Source organism: Scyliorhinus torazame, chromosome 13, assembly GCF_047496885.1.
Source record: "Scyliorhinus torazame isolate Kashiwa2021f chromosome 13, sScyTor2.1, whole genome shotgun sequence".
NCBI lineage: Eukaryota > Metazoa > Chordata > Chondrichthyes > Carcharhiniformes > Scyliorhinidae > Scyliorhinus > Scyliorhinus torazame.
Window position 1 is genome coordinate 199,891,028 of NC_092719.1, and position 17,537 is coordinate 199,908,564.

Here is a 17,537-nt window from a genome sequence, read left to right on the forward strand (position 1 = left end):
GATGTTCCATATTTCTTCAGTAAATGCAATTTTCCCTTAGCCTGGTCAGCTGTTATGTGTCTATTGATCTGGTATCTATTTCCTCAGGATGTGTAATTTTCCGTTCACAATCAAAGCCCATTGCTGGCAGATTTAAGCATGGATGGAAATGCTGCCAATTCTATAATGCTACCCTCCCTCACTCAGTATAGGACTCGTACTTGAGAGTTGAATGGTCACCTGACCGCTGAACCTGGACAGAAAAATCCTGCTGGTGCACTGATCTCCATCAAGAATCTTCAGTGTATTTTTCTGTGTCGCTGAAAGACGGACAGACTGATAAAGCTCCTTTCACAACTGTCAGACATCCCAAAGCACTGTACAGCCAGTCAGATACTTTCAAGTGGGTGGCACGGTAGCACAGTGGTTAGCTCTATTGCTTCACAGCACCAGGGACTCTGGTTCGATTCCCAGATTGTGTCACCATCTGTGCTGAGTCTGCATGTTCTCCCCGTGTCTGTGTGGGTTTCCTCCGGGTGCTCCGGTTTCCTCTCTCAAATCCCGAAAGACATGCTTGTTAGGTGAATGTGACATTCTGAATTCTCCCTCCGTGTACCCGAACAGGCGCCGGAGTGTGGCGACTAGCGAATTTTCATAGTAACTTAAGCCTACTTGTGACAATAATAAAGATTATTATAAGTGCAGTCACGATTGTAATGTCGGAAACGTGGCAGCCAATTTGCGCACAGCAAACTCGGACAAAAGGCAAAGTGGTATCGACCCGATTATTTTGTGTCGGAATGAAGGATAAATATTGGTCAGGACACTGGGGAAAATTGAAAAGCAAAAATAGAACAGGGCTCAATGAAAGCATTGTTAAATATGTGCAAAGGTGATCAACACATTGGGCGGGACTTTGCTCCCACTCCGTGGCGTGTTCTGCAGTGGCAGAGGGCAGCTCGCCAGTGGTCGCCAATGGCGGCAGGATCTTCTAGTTTCACCCCCACCCCCGTTGTCAATGCATTGCCTCCAAATCCACGGCGGGGGTGCGCCGTCAGCGGGTCTGTAACTTGCCGGCAGCTTGAACGGCCAGAAAATCCCGCCCACCGTCCCAGCACCGCAGCCACTATGCCCCGGAATTGTTGCAAGGACTCGGTGCACAGTCACTCGCCTCTGCCCAGTCACTCGCCTCTGCATTTGCTAAGTGGTCCCTGGGGCAACAGTGGTCAAGTGAACCCATAAAATGTGCGCATTTCTGATTGTACTTGGTACCATAGTTTCCTACTGCCGAACAGAGACTCAAGAGGTTCATTGGTAAAAGTGAAGACGCCCATCTCTGTGCTTTTTATTCCCAATGACTAAAAAAGAGTGGGTTTTTGCAATTAAAAATAAGTAAGGCATTGATATTTATCTCCGCAGCTGATGGCAAAAGCGTGGACTTTTCATCTGCTAAAATGCAATGGACATATTGTTAAAATTACATCAAATTTATTCAAGATTCAACTATTAATTCATCGGTGTTGCTGTTTTCCAGTGTTGTTCGACTTCTATTCAGTGCTCTCACCTTCGATGATTCTGTCCAGGTTGAGTTTGTTTGACTCCTGCTCAATTAATTCGAGTTGTACCTTTTTCCTACTCAATTAGTCTGAGTTCTACTTCAATGGGGTAGTGGTCACTGATGTCCAAAGCCTGCAGAGGGAAGCTTTCTATTATTAGGGTTCTTCATGGATTTTTGTTGAAGTAAAAAATGTCAAAATATCAGTTACTACCTGACCTACCTGCTGGTCAGTCAGTTTCCACGCTTCCTGGAAGTTGAAGGGCTTTGCAGAATTTGGAACAATCCCCTGATAAAACGTATCTCCATAAACGACAATCCTGTCAATAACGGCGGCAGTCACAAATCATTGCTAGCAACGTTGTTACCAAAGAATTCACTGTGGACTTGCATACAGCAAGGGAATTATACCGCAGTGTAACAAGACACTTTGTACAGGGAAACAAAAAAAATTGTGAATGGATGCAATCTTATCCAAGCCTGACACCTTTAGAGTGAGAAGCACTCTAATTTTAGATTTAAAATTGACACACGGTATTTCATTATTCAAAGCAAACATGATTTCTTTTGAATACATTTGTGAACCATATTATTCTTTGTTCGTCATCTCATTTCTTATGTTTTAACAATTGTCGGGAAAAAAAGTTCATGGTTCATGTCAATGGTTCAGAGGTAATTTTTAGTTTGTGGAATTAAAGTGTAGAAAATTGGATAAATGCAATTAAAGCCAGCTTGGAGCATATTGTGCTTAGAAGGTTGCGGTCGTGTTACAGTAAGAGGTTAACAGCCATAGAGAGAGCTGTGAAACAGCAAGTGGGTTTACTTAGCTAAAGAACTGGAGACACAATGTCTGCAATCCATGCAGTATTGGCATTCTGGAGAGATCGCTTTGTCTCGGGAGTTCGAACTAAATCAGTTTAAAAGCAATCAGTTAACGGTTGCAAAACCCGTTTACTTCATCGGATCATAGACAAAATTGTAAATTAGGGGTAATTAATGAAGAGGTCAGTTTGAAGACAGTCCAGAGCAAATTACATTGCTATGGAGCTTAGCAAGAATCCCTGGTTTCAATTTATCCGGGTGTATTTGCTGAGTTTTTAGTTGCAGTTTGGACTGTGTGTGGTTTGCATCTCACTAAGAGAAGATAGACAAAGTAAATGCTAGTTAAATAGATCTGCATTGTAAGCAAAGTTGTTTTAAAAAAACCTCGGGCGGGACTCTCCGATATTGATATGTCCCCACACCAGCGTGGGAAAGGTGGCGTTTTACGACAGGAAAAAAAGGTGTAAAACAGCCACCGATCCTCCATTTGGCTGGGGGCTAGCAGCAAGGCAGCGAAGAGCACCTGGTTCTATCTGCCGATATGGCCCGGAGAATTGCTGGGTCTGTGACCGCGCATGAGCACAGTGGCATTCAACATGGCGTCGGCCGCTCGCGTACGCGGCACATCGCAAAAGCGGCGCCGCCCCTTTTTGGTCGTAAATGGGGATTCTCCGGCTGATCAGCAAAGGCGATTTCGGCGTTGCTGACCAGAGAATCCTGCCACTCATTCCAAATTTCCACAGTGTTGACAGCTCTGTTACCTTGTCTATCCCAGACCAAGTTCAAAGTTTTCCCACTTGAAGTTGCCTTTAATCATCATTCCCCTCCAAATGGAAAAGTGATTAACAAGGCTGGTTTGCCCCCTCTCCGCTTTTATAATGGAGGCAGTTCAGACTTTTGTCACATAGTTAATGAAGGCATTTGACATTGGGTTCCTGCCAGGGTGTGTATTGCTCTCCGAGTGGGAGAAGTATCCACAGAGAAGCAACAGAAATTTGATGAGTTGCTCATGCACATTTAACAACTGGCTGAAGAATGGGAATGTCACAGGCTTGAGGAAGGTGAAGGGGGAGAGAGGTTGAATGCACCCTCATGCTGAGAATAATATATATATATATATAGGCCACACAATGTTAGTGTGCATTTTCATCTTCGTGAGAAAATTGAAGATTCAAGTCCATTTAGAAAATGAGAACTATGCTTTAAGTGACACTTCAATGCTGTACTGCAGTGTTTTTGAAACTTGTTTTCCCGGGACACACTTCTGCCAACTGGCCGACGTCTGGGACCCACGCCATGTTCCTTTCCCAGTCTAACCTGAGTCAAGGCAGTGTTTGGCACACTCTAGTTTTCTTGCTCCAGGCAAGGGACAGAAATAAAATCATCTGGTTTTCCTGTTCATAATCAACATGCAGTAGTTCCTGGTACTTTAGCCTTGTGTTATTAACAGTGCAAAAACTGCTATGAAGGAAGATTCAGAAACACTACTCCATGATGGACTCAAAGTTAAACTCCGTGGGGAAAGTTCTGCAAAATTTCCTCATGACTTCCAATGGTAATCAAACAAAGCATGAGGAGATCTGTGCATTTCCACACCCCCAGTAAATTCTATATGCATAAGTAGATATATATTTTTTGTTCCAATTAAGGGGCAATTTAGCATAGCCAATCCACCTACCCTGCACATCTTTGGGTTGTGGGGGTGAGACCCACGCAGATATGGAGTGAATGTGCAAACTCCACATGGACAGTGACCTGGGGCCGGGATTGAACCTGGGTCCTCGGCGCCGTGAGGCAGCAGTGCTAACCACTGCGCGCCCCTTCCCTGGCAATTGTGGGAAACCAAAGGAGCATTTTGTTCTGAAGGTTGAAAGTCTGCCCTCTCAGATATCAGAACTCATTATGAAATATTTACAAATTAATACTTTTTTAAAATGCAGAACTTCGTACCTTCCTATTTCAGTGCTCAAAAACATTATCCTTCCTGCCCCCATCCCAAAAGTAGAGTTAGGCATAAACGTGAGATTTAGAGGGCAATCTTCAAGTTACCATGCACCTGCCGCCATTATCATTCTGCGAGGCGGAGGTCTCAGATTTGGGGCGCTGTGTTAACAAGGAGTATTTCTAGACTCCACTTCTAGTGTGGGTCAAAGTGCTGAGGGGCCAGTACTTTAGTGCAGGTCAAAATGAAACACCAGGTGAATGGATTCTGGTGACAGCAACTTACTCCCAACACAAGGGCAGAAAGCGAGGCGGCGCACAGTTAGCACAAGACATTCACTGCACATGGTTGAATAAGTGACATGTGAGAGTACTTTTAAGACATGGATGTTTAAGCAATGTACCTTTAAGAAAACAGTGATGTCAGAGAGTGGGTGGGGCTGGGCTTTAGGTCAGCCATTTTGCAGGTTTTTAGTTTCCGTTTAGAAAGCAGTGTGTGTGTCTGTGTGTTTCCAGAGAGCTGCAAGTTTTGAAAAGAGCTGGGTGTGTGTCTGTGTTTTGCAGTGAGCTGGATCTCTCCCGTGAAAGACTATCTCTGGATCATTTGGGTGATTTAAACTTATAATAGTGAAGCCTTTAACCTGATGTGATTTTGTTTAAAGGTGTTAAGTCTCTTGGAAGTATGAAGGAACATTTTAAGGAATTATTTACTGTTGCAATATTTTCTGAGTTATCTTTGAAGTAAGGGGTGTTAAGAGATCCAATGTTTATTTCAGATGTTAAGTTGATGTGGTATTATAGGTTTACGGTACCTGATAGGCTGGAGCACCATTGGTGGAAACTGTATGCTTTCTATTGGTTAGGATGTATGGTAGCTCCGCCCTGCTAGGCGGGGTATAATAGCCCGTGCCGCCCCAGCAGCCTTCATTCTGTATTTGAGATGCTGGGGGAAACATCTAGCTTATTAAAGCCTTCAGTTGGTCTTCAGCCTCACTTTAGTGGTCATTGATCGTGCATCAATTTAATAAGCTAGTTTTTTTAAGAAGAAAGGATGGAGCTCCAAATCGAGTGTCTGCAGCTCAGCCCCCATGCGGCGAACTCGGCGGCAATCTTCAAGCACTGGCTGGCGTGCTTTAAAGGGTATCTCGGGACAGCCAAAAACACACCCACCGGGGAGCAGAAACTGCAAGTCCTGCACTCAAAGGTGAGCCCAGAAATTTACACCCTCATCGAGGAAGCGGAAGACTTCGATGCAGCAATAGAGCTGCTAAAAGGACATTATATTCGCCCGGTAAACCAGGTCTACGCCCGGCACCTGCTTGCAACAAGGTGACAAACCCCTGGGGAATCGCTGGAAGAATTCTACCGTGCACTCCTGGTGTTGGGGAGAAGCTGCAGCTGCCCGCAGGTTTCGGCGAGCGAACACACTGAACTCTGAGTCCGGGTCGCTTTCGTGGCAGGTATGCTATCCTCACAAATCTGCCAGTGACTGTTAGAAAAAGACACTCTGGGTCTCAGGGAGGCACGGGCCTTTGCAGGCTCCCTGGACGTGGCCTCCAGGAACGCCCGCGCTTATGTTCCCGACCGCGCGGCAGCCCCCTGGGCAGCGTGGAACCCCTCCGCGGCCGACCCCGAGACTGCCCCCATTCCCCCACAGGCCTGCGCTGCAAGGCGGCCTGGAAACCCCAGGGGGCCCCGCTGCTACTTTTGCGGGCAGGCCAAGCACTCCCGCCAGCGCTGCCTGGCCCGCGCATCCACCTGCAAGGGATGTGGCAAAAAGGGCCATTTCGTGGGGGTATGTCAGGCCCGTGCAGTTGCTGTGGTCTCTGGCGGCGAATGCGGACCGCAACCACAAATTTCCCCACGGTCCCCGTGCGGCCAGTGGTCGCCGCCATCTTCCTATTCCAGGGCCACATGCGGACCCCGGGGACGCCATTTTGTGCACCCCCAGCCATGTGTGACCAATGGGAGCCGCCATCTTGGATGAACCCCCAGGACCCCAGCTCGGCTGACCACGCACTGCCCGAAGAGAACTCTCAACTGCTGTGATTAGCCTCGGTGACGCTGGACCAGTCCCGGCCTCAAACACTCTCAACTGCTACAACGACCGTATTCATCAACGGGCACGAGACGTCCTGCCTAATCAACTCTGGGAGCACGGAGAGCTTTATACACCCCAACACGGTAAGGCGCTGTTCTCTCCTCATCCACCCCGTTAATCAAAAAATCTCCCTGGCCTCCGGTTCACACTCAGTGGAGATAAAGGGGGTTTGTGTAGAAAACCTCACAGTCCAGGGAAGGGAATTCAAAAATTTCCGTCTCTACGTCCTTCCCCACCTCTGCGCAGCTACACTCCTGGGTTTAGACTTCCAGTGTAACCTCCAAAGTACAACCTTCAAATTCGGCGGCCCTATACCCCCCCCTTACTGTCTGCGGCCTCGCGACCCTTAAGGTCGACCCGCCTTCCCTGTTTGCGAACTTCACCCCAGATTGCAAACCTGTCGCCACCAGGAGCAGACGGTACAGTGCCCAGGACCGGATCTTTATTAGGTCAGAGGTCCAAAGGCTACTGAGGGAAGGGGTTATTGAAGCCAGTAACAGCCCTTGGAGAGCTCAAGTAGTGGTGGTAAAGATTGGGGAGAAGCATAGGATGGTCATCGACTACAGTCAGACCATCAACAGGTTTACGCAGCTGGACGTGTACCCTCTCCCCCGCATATCCGACCTGGTAAACAGGATCGCGCATTATAAGGTCTTCTCCACGGTGGATCTCAAGTCCGCCTACCACCAGCTCCCCATCCGCACTAGTGACCGCAAATACACTGCCTTCGAGGCAGATGGGCGGCGCTACCACTTCTTAAGGGTTCCCTTCGGTGTCACCAACGGGGTCTCGATCTTCCAGCGCGAGATGGACCGAATGGTTGACCGGTACAGTTTACGGGCAACATTCCTGTATCTCGACAATGTCACCATCTGCGGCCACGACCAGCAGGACCATGACACCAACCTCAGAAAATTCATCCAGACCGCAAAAATCCTTAACCTTACATACAACAAGGATAAATGCGTGTTTAGCACCGACCGCCTAGCCATCCTCGGCTATGTAGTGCGAAATGGAGTAAGAGGCCCTGACCCTGAACACATGCGCCCCCTTATGGAGTTCCCCCTCCCTCACTGCTCCAAGGCCCTGATGCGCTGCCTCGGGTTTTTCTCTTGCTATGCCCAGTGGGTCCCCAACTATGCGGACAAGGCCCGTCCCCTGATCCAATCCACAGTTTTTCCCCTGTCGATAGAGGCCCGCCAGGCCTTCAGCGGCATCAAAGCAGACATTGCAAAGGCCACGATGCACGCCATCGACGAGTCCCTCCCCTTCCAGGTCGAGAGCGATGCGTCCGACGTAGCTCTGGCGGCCACCCTCAACCAAGCGGGCAGACCGGTGGCCTTCTTCTCTCGTACCCTCCATGCTTCCGAAATCCGCCACTCCTCAGTCGAAAAGGAGGCCTAGGCCATAGTAGAAGCTGTGCGACATTGGAGGCATTACCCGGCCGGCAGGAGATTCACTCTCCTCACGGATCAACGGTCGGTGGCTTTCATGTTTGATAATGCACAGCGGGGCAAAATAAAAAACGACAAGCTCTTGCGGTGGAGGATCGAACTCTCCACCTACAACTACGAGATCTTGTATCGTCCCGGGAAGCTAAATGAGGCTCCTGACGCCCTGTCCTGCGGCACATGTGCCACCGCACAAGTGGACCGCCTCCGAGCCCTCCACGAGGACCTCTGCCACCCGGGGGTCACTCGCTTTTTCCATTTTGTCAAGACCCGCAACCTGCCCTACTCCATCGAGGAGGTCAGGACAGCCACCAGGGACTGCCAAATCTGCGCGGAGTGCAAACCGCCCTTCTACCGGCCAGAGAAAGCACACCTGATAAAGGCTTCCCGTCCCTTTGAACGCCTCAGCATGGACCTCAAAGGCCCCCTCCCCTCCTCCGACCGCAACACGTACTTCCTGAACGTGATTGATGAGTACGCCCGGTTCCCATTCGCCATCCCCTGCCCCGACATGACCGCAACCACCGTCATCAAGGCCCTCCATAGCATCTTTGCACTGTTCGGGTTCCCCGCTTACATACATAGTGATAGGGGGTCCTCTTTTATGAGCGACGAACTGCGTCAATTCCTGCTCAGCAAGGGCATCACCTCGAGCAGGACGACCAGTTACAATCCTCGGGGTAACAGACGGGTAGAGAGGGAGAACGGAACGGTCTGGAAGACCGTCCTACTGGCCCTACGGTCCAGGAACCTCCCAGTCTCCCGCTGGCAGGAAGTCCTCCCAGATGCCCTCCACTCCATCCGGTCACTGCTTTGTACGACCACCAACCAGACACCTCACGAACGTCTCCTTGTCTTCCCCAGGAAGTCCTCCTCTGGGACCTTGCTCCCGACCTGGCTGGCAGCACCCGGACCCATCCTGCTCCGAAAACACGTGCGGGCGCACAAACCGGACCCGTTGGTCGAGAGGGTCCATCTGCTCCATGCTAACCTCCAGTATGCCTACGTGGCCTACCCCGACGGCCGCCAAGATACAGTCTCCCTACGAGACCTGCCGCCCGCCGGAACCCCACGCACACCTCAGCCACCAGTCCCACCCTCCCCTCCACCGGGGCACCTTACAGGAGGATCGGTCCTTCCGCCGGCCCCGTCTAGGCCGCCCCACCCACCGACGCTCCCCGCAGGCGCTCCCTTCCCAGGTCAACCGTTTTCCCCACCAGCGCCATCTAGGGGTGCCGAAGCTGCCATGGAGATTGAAGCCACGCTCCCGGAGTCACAGATGCCCGCTCCTCCACCGGAGTTACCGCCGAAGCTCCGACGATCACAGAGGACAACCAGGGCCCCCGATCGACTGATTGCTTCATTTTAAATTGTAGACTGTAAACTGTAAACTGATTGCTCTATTTTGAATTGTAAACGTAAATCATCAAATGTACTTAGCTATCAGAATTGTAAATAGTTACAAAACACTGTATGGAGGTATTACGGTACCCCCCATAACTAATTCTACCACGTTGCCATGTTTGTAGTATCAGGCCACCCCCCCCCCCTCCCCCCGGACTCTTTTTTAACAGGGGGTGAATGTGGTATTATAGGTGTTACGGTACCTGATAGGTTGGAGCACCATTGGTGGAAACTGTATGCTTTCTATTGGTTAGGATGTATGGTAGCTCCACCCTGCTAGGCGGGGTATAAGCGCCCGTGCCGCCCCAGCAGCCTTCATTCTGTACCTGAGCTGCTGGGGGAAACATCTAGCTTATTAAAGCCTTCAGTTGGACTACAACCTCGCTTTAGTGGTCAAACCAGTTGGGGGCTGGTTTAGCTCACTGGGCTAAATCGCTGGCTTTTAAAGCAGACCAAGGCAGGCTAGCAGCATGGTTCGATTCCCGTACCAGCCTCCCCAAACAGGCGCCGGAATGTGGGGCTTTTCACAGTAACTTAATTGAAGCCTACTCGTAACAATAAGCGATTTTCATTTCATTTTCATTTCATTGATTGTGCATCAGTTGAGTTCATGGAATAAACAGTGTTTTGTGTTTAAAAACCCACATGTCCATAATCATAATCTCACACCTAGGGAAAAAGCCGTGTGCTAGGAAAGGCAACAAATCCATTAAAGGGAGAGGTTGGTTGAACTCCATGATACATTTTGGGGTTCTGAAAACGCCTCCCCCATAACAATTGGGGGCTTGAGGGGGATAAAAGTCTATCTATTGGATTGGCTTTTGTGAACTTAAAGACAGTGAAGGATTGGTGCTTTTCCGTTGTGGTATTTTAGTTTAAGTGGGGAGGGTGTTGTGAACAATGGCTCTTTTAGAGGCTCAGAAGTTTTTGGGGGTGGAGAATGTCACACGTAGTACTTTACGGACAGAAACGAAACACAGACTGTTAGATTTGGCAAGAACAATGCAGTTAACATTACCTGACAAAATGTGAAAAGATGAGGTAATTATGGCAGTGGTTAAGCATTTAAAGTTGCCTGAGATTGAGTTTGACTCATTGGAAATGGCAAAAATTCAGTGGCAAATTAAACAAATAGAACATAAGAAAGAATTAAAGCGGCTGGAATACGTGAGTGAGAGAGAGGAGAAAGAAAGAGAGAGCGAGAGGAAAAAGAAAGAGAGAGAGAGGAAAAAGAAAAGGAGAGAGAAGAAAGGAGGAAAGAAAGAATAGCTCTAGCAGAACAAAAAGAAAGGGAGATACAGATCCGGGAAAAAGATAAAGAGAGGATGTTTGAACTTCAGAAAATGGCCATGAAACATGACAATCAGTTAAAATTGGCAGACGTAAAGGGAAACGTATAGTTGGACGATAGTGATGAGGATAGTGAGAAAGAGCGTCATAGTCGAAGGCTTGTTGGGAATCTATTTAAATATGTCCAAGCATTGCCAAAGTTTGACGAGAAGGAAGTGGAAGCCTTTTTCATTTCATTTGAGAAGGTAGCTAAACAAATGAAATGGCCACAGGACATGTGGGTGTTACTGATTCAAACAAAGCTGGTAGGTAGAGCTAGTGAAGTGTTTGCATCACTACCGGAGGAGGTATCTGGAACGTATGAGGAGGTGAAGAAATCCATCTCAAGTGCATGTGAGCTAGTGCCTGAAGCTTACAGACAAAGGTTTAGAAATTTAAGGAAAGGATTTGGTCAAACATACATGGAGTTTGAAAGGCTCAAACAGAGTAATTTTGATAGATGGATAAGTGCTTTGAAAATAGACCAAACGTATAAAGCTCTCAGAGATATTATACTTTTGGAGGAGTTTAAAAATTCAATTCCTGATGTAGTGAGAACTCGTGTGGAAGAACAGAGGGTTAAAACTGCGAGATTAGCAGCGGAAATGGCAGATGATTATCAATTAGCTCATAAATCAAAGATTGGTCTCCGACAGCAGTTTCAGCCGGTGAGGGATAGAAACTGGTGACATGAGAAATACTCAAGTGGTAAAGGTGATCTGATGGGAGACAATAAAGAGAGTGTACCTCAGATTAAAAAAGAAATCCAGGAGGTTGAAAAAGAAATGAAAAGTTTCAGATGTTTTCACTGTAATAAACTAGGCCATGTAAAGTCACAGTGTTGGTGGTTGAAGAAAAGCATTGGGAAGGCTGATGTGGTAAAACAGGATAAGACGGTGGGGTTTGGTAGAGTGGTAAAGGAAAGCCCAAGGGAACCAAAGGAGGTGCAAACGATTGTACAGCCTGTTCAAGAAGTAATTATTAAGAAGGTGCCAGATGGCTTTAAAGAATTTACTTGTGTGGGTCAAGTTTACTCGTGTATCAGGAGGAGCAGGTACAGAAGTCACAATTTTAAGACATACAGGGGATAGTCAATCTTTAATGGTAAGAGATGAGGAATTATGTAGTTTGGGAAGAATGTTGCCAGAAAATGTGTGATATGTGGAATTTAGGGTGAGAGGAGTAGCGTTCCATTATATAAGGTAAGGTTGGAAAGTCCAGCGAAGAGTGGTAAAGTGGTAGTGGGAGTAATAGATAAACTATCTTCTCCAGGAATATAGTTTATCTTGGGTAATGATATAGCTGGATCGCAGGTGGGAGTGATGCCTACTGTGGTTGATAAGCCATTGGAAAATCAGTCAACTGAACTGTTGAAGGCCGAATATCCTGGGATTTTTCCGGATTGTGTAGTAACAAGGTCGCAAAGTCACATGTTAAGACAAGAGGAGAAATCAAAGAGTGAAGATGAAGTTGAAGTGCAATTATCAGAAACTATCTTTGATCAGATGGTTGAAAAAGAACAAGAACAGGTGGAGGATGAGGCGGATATTTTTAGTTCAGGAAAATTGGCGGAGTTACAACAGAAAGATGTAGAAATAAAACGGATATATCAGAAAGCATATACGGAAGAGGAATCTTGAGAGTATACCAGAGTATTATTCCCGTAAAAATGATGTCTTGATGAGAAAATGGAGACCCGTACATATGCAGCCGGATGAAAAGTGGTCAGACGTTCATCAAGTAGTATTGCCGGTAGGACATAGAAATGAGGTGTTGCGAGTTGCACATGAGGTACCAGTGGGAAGTCATTTAGGAATAAGGAAAACTCAAGCTAAAATCCAGAAACATTTTTATTGGTCTGGACTACATAAAGATGTAGTTAAATTTTGTCAATCATGTCACACATGTCAAGTGATAGGGAAACCTCAAGCAGTGATAAATTTCCAGCATTTGAGGAACCTTTTACGAGGGACTTAATTGATTGTGTAGGACCGCTTCCTAAAACAAAAAGTGGGAATCAATATCTTTTGACTGTAATGGATGTGTCTACTAGGTTTCCAGAGGCCATTCCAGTACGTAATATTACAGCTAAAAGGATTGTGGAGGAGTTATTTAAATTCTTTACTAGATATGTACTACCCACAGAAATTCAATCGGATCAAGGAACAAATTTTACTTCAAAGTTATTCAAAGAAGTTATGGATAGCTTAGGAATAAAACAATTTAAATCAACTGCGTACCATCCAGAATCGCAGGGAGTGTTAGAAAGGTGGCTTCAGACATTAAAGACAATGTTGAGGGTGTATCGTCAAGATTATCCAGAGGATTGGGTTAAAGGAATCCCATTCGTTTTGTTTGCAATTAGGGTTGCACCTAATGGGTCTACCAAATTTAGTCCTTTTGAACTAATTTTTGGTCATGAGGTAAGAGGACCACTTAAGTTGATTAAGGAAAAATTGATGGGTGAGGAATTGGAAATTACACTATTGGATTACGTGTCAAATTTTAGGGAACGATTAAATAGAGCAGGTGAATTGGCTAGACATTTGAAAGTTGCACAAAATGTGATGAAATGGGTAGCGGACAAGAAAACCAAAGTTCGTAGTTTTGCCAGTGGGGATACAGTTTTAGTGTTGTTTCCAGTGGCAGGTGAGCCTTTAAAAGCTAGGTTTTGTGGACCGTATCAGATTGAAAGGAAATTAAGTGAGGTGAATTATGTGGTAAAAACACCAGATAGAAGGAAGACTCGCCGAGTGTGTCATGTGAATATGCTTAAAAGGTACTTTGAAAGGGAAGGAGAGAAAAAGGAGGTTTTAATGATTCTAACTCAAAGTAACAAACCAAATCCAGATGACTGTGAATTTGACATACCTCAAATTAAATTGGAAACTGAGGATGTTCTTAAAAATTGGGATGAATTGTTAAGTTACCTTCCAGAGGGAAAACAAACTGACCTGAAAGAGTTATTGATATCACATGGGCAAGTTTGTAAAGATAAATTGGGAAGTACTAAAATGGCTATACATGATGTAGATGTGGGAAATGCTGTTCCTATCAAACAACATCCATATAGACTTAATCCTTTAAAATTGGCACAGGTTAACAGAGAGATTAAGAGTATGCTGAAGAATGGCATAATTGAAGTGGGTTGCAGCCAATGGAGCTCACCCATAGTGATGGTACCTAAACCAGATGGTACCCAACAGTTGTGTGTGGACTATCGAAAGGTGAATGCAGTTACAAGAACGGACTCTTACCCTATCTCACGTTTGAAGGATTGTATTGAGAAAGTGGGACAATCTGCTTTTATTTCCAACTTCGAGACATTGAAAGAACATTTAAAACATCGTATGGAGTTCTTTGGTCGACTTCAGGAGGCGGGTTTGGTGATGAACCTAGCCGAAAGTGAATTTGGAGAAGCCCAAATCATTTTCCTTGCGGAGTTTCCATTATCCTCGACAAAGGGAAATAAGGCGATTTCTTAGCATGAATGAATTTGATCGAACAGTTGTGCAAATGTTTTGTGGCGTGATTACTCCACTGATGGAATTGCTGAAGAAACGTAAAAAAATTCAATGGACAGCGGACTTTCAACAGGCATTTGACTGCTTGAAAGCTGTGGTAACCAATGTTCCTGTATTGGAGAATTGCAAGGGACTCTGTGGTCAGATTGAACTAAATTATCTGATTCTAAAGAGAAATGCCGAGGAGTAGAGGAATGGATGGATTGTGCTGAGACTTTGTTCAAAGAGACTGTCAATCGAGAAGGATTTCGGTTGGAGGAAGAAGAACAAAGAAAAATGGACTATATTATTATACCTGTTTGCATGTGTTGTGTTTTTTTTTAAAGCGAAAAGGTATATTTACTGTGTACATTTCTTAGTGGATGGTGCAAAAGTGAAAAATGAAACCATCTTGAAGTTGATGGGTTTTTTTTTTTCTTGGGGGGAGGTGTCATGTGAGAGTACTTTTAAGACATGGATCTTTAAGCAATGTACCTTTAAGAAAACAGTGATGTCAGAGAGTGGGTGGGGCTGGGCTTTAGGTCAGCCATTTTGCAGGTTTTTAGTTTCAGTTTAGAAAGCAGTTTGTGTGTGTTTCCAGAGAGCTGCAAATTTTGAAAAGAGCTGGGTGTGTGTCTGTGTTTTGCAGTGAGCTGGATCTCTCCCGTGAAAGACTATCTCTGGATCATTTGGGTGATTTAAACTTATAATAGTGAAGCCTTTAACCTGATGTGATTTTGTTTAAAGGTGTTAAGTCTCTTGGAAGTATGAAGGAACATTTTAAGGAATTATTTACTGTTGCAATATTTTCTGAGTTATCTTTGAAGTAAGGGGTGTTAAGAGATCCAATGTTTATTTCAGATGTTAAGTTGAGTTCATGGAATAAACAGTGTTTTGTGTTTAAAAACCCACGTGTCCATAATCATAATCCCACACCGAGGGGAAAAAGCCGTGTGCTCGGAAAAGCAACAAATCCATTAAAGGGCGAGGTTGGTTGAGCTCCATGATACATTTTAGGGTTTGAAAACACCTCGCCCAAAACATCAGTGAATATACCTTGCTTCGATATTGTCCCCATCTCTTCAATCACAGTTCTGTCACTCACTCACTATCACTGGATTGTTCGAAGGATAGGCCTGTGTGTCCATGTGTCTGAATCCTCCACACTTCCCTGTTTAGCAAAAGTGCGGAATGCGACTCTTAACTCCACGACCTTCTGACACCCGCTCGCTCCCCTCCCACGGGTCGCGAACCGCACTTTGAAAAAGCCTGCTGTACTGAGTGCTGAGTTAGAACCATAGAATTCCTACCACAAAGAAGGAGGCCATTCAGCCCATCTAGTCAGCACTGACCCTCTGAAAGAGCACCCAGGCAGGCCAGCAGCATGGTTCAATTCCTGTTCCAGCCTCCCCGAACAGGTGCCGGAATGTGGCGACTAGGGGCTTTTCACAGTAACTTCATTTGAAGCCTACTTGTGACAATAAGCGATTTTCATTTCATTTCATTTCACTCCCTCGCCTTATCCCCGTAACCCCATAGTCCCACATCTTTGGACATTAAGGGGCAATTTAGCATAGCCAATCCACCTAACTTGCACATTTTTGAACTGTGGGAGGAAACCGGAGCACCCGGAGGAAACCCCCCGTAGACACGGGGAGAAATTTAAAACTCCTCATAGTCACCCAAGGTCGAAATGGAGCCTGGGTCCCTGGCACTGTGAGGTAGATGTTCTAACCACTGGCGCCCTTCATTTAGACAAGAAGGTTAAACACTCTCTTCAGCTGGATGGAAAAAGAAATCTCACGACACAGTTCAGGGAGAAGAGGTTTCTTCCAGTATCTCCAAGGTAGGGACAGTAGTGGAAGAAAAGGTCACAGCAGCTCGTAAGGCAGAAGTTGAAGAACAGAAGATGGAATCTGAAACAGAAATGGAATCTGAAAGAGAAAAAATTGAATGGCTTTGGCTAAAAATGTGGAAATGGGAATAAGCAGAAAGCTCTTTCTGGTGCAATGGGATGGCATAGCTTCCTGCTGTATGTAAAATGTTATGATTCAATGAGTCACTTTAATTAAGGATTAATATTGCATACAGCATAACAGATGGCCAGCAGTGAGTTAGGTAAAGAATATTGCATGCCGGGAGAAAGTTTTATTAAAGGTGCCTTTGGGAATGAGAGCCTGAATGAAGGTAATAATATTGCAGTGTTCTAGCCTTAGAATTTTTTTTAAAGCAATCCATGGAGAAAAGATGCTATGAATAATTCATCAACTTGTTGCTGGCAGTAACCCTTCAATCACCTTTTAATCAGACAGTGGTGTTAGACATACAAAGCCACCAGGAAACAGGAGGAAGAGGTGACTGAAGGTGTGTTCATTTCACTCATGAGTGCCCCCTGCTCCAGCCAGGTTATCAGCAAGAGGTGACGAGAGAAATACAGGCATTTTTGAGCGAGTCACTGGAAAATAGGTGGGGTGGGGGGGTGGCACCCAGAGCCAGTTCCACCCCCCCCCCCCCCCCCCCCCCAGAGCCAGTTCCACATCTCTTCATGGGCAGCCAGAAATCCCACTTGCCCTCCCAGCTGAAAAACTATGAGGAAGGGAGGGGTCTGCTTCAAACATTGTTAGGGGGAGGGGCAAAGAAATGGGGGGGGGGGAGAGAGCAAGTTAGCGGGGGAAGGTTAGGAGTAAGAAACGAACCAAGCAATTTGGCAAAGATCTTGAACTGACCGCATTCCATCCCCAGGCAAGTGAGCTTGCCTTACCTGTCATAGGCCTGGTCCGTCGTCTGGCTTGCGGTGGTGTCCTCATCGTCTCCAATAAGCCAGTGGAAGTTCTTATCCTTTCTGAGTCGGATTCCTTTCATCTGCTTCTTCGATACATACCTTCCATCAGCATTAAAGTCTCCAAGTATCATGATGTTCTGTGGCAAGAGGAATGTGCCTGGTCAGGTGTGACAGGATTAAACCTTTGTGGCATCTGATTAAATTAAGCCAGTTGAATCTCTTAATAACTTCTGGTGATATTAACGGATGTCACTTAAATGTGAGTGTAAAGCACACCTCTGAGCACTACTTTAACACACAAAATCATTTACTTCAAATTGGTTAATTCCCCTCTAAAAAGAAATATCATGAAGAGTGGTTCCCATCTCTGCAGGCCCCTCACAGCTGTCATGAAACCCGGTTGGCATTCATCCCTTGCACTCCTACATGACGAATAGTATTGGAGAGATCCTGGAAGATATCCATAGCAGTCACGACTCAGTTTTGAAAACAGTTGGAACATTCAGATGAAGGTGGGATCATCTTACGTGGTGACCCTTTAGGATATCAAGTGAATTACACTTGAAGTTAATTTAATTGGTTTATTAATAGTTTGATTATTTGTCGCACGATTGCTATAATTTTATTGTTAACAGTGCCACTTAAGGAATTAAATGTGGTCTCTAGAATT

General features: G+C 46.0%; 1 protein-coding gene across 2 annotated transcripts in view; it reads right to left on the minus strand.

Moving 5' to 3' along the window:
• Positions 1–1,294: 1,294 nt before the first annotated feature.
• dnase1l4.1 (deoxyribonuclease 1 like 4, tandem duplicate 1) overlaps positions 1,295–17,537 on the minus strand; it is an 82,026-nt gene continuing 65,783 nt past the window's right edge. For both annotated transcript variants that reach the window (XM_072472871.1, XM_072472872.1), the window contains exons 7-9: positions 16,847–17,004; positions 1,758–1,854; positions 1,295–1,668 (exon numbers count right to left, since the gene is read on the minus strand). In XM_072472871.1, the coding sequence (XP_072328972.1) occupies positions 1,612–1,668; positions 1,758–1,854; positions 16,847–17,004 (312 nt within the window). In that variant the 3' untranslated portion in view covers positions 1,295–1,611. The remainder of the gene's footprint in view (positions 1,669–1,757; positions 1,855–16,846; positions 17,005–17,537) is intronic.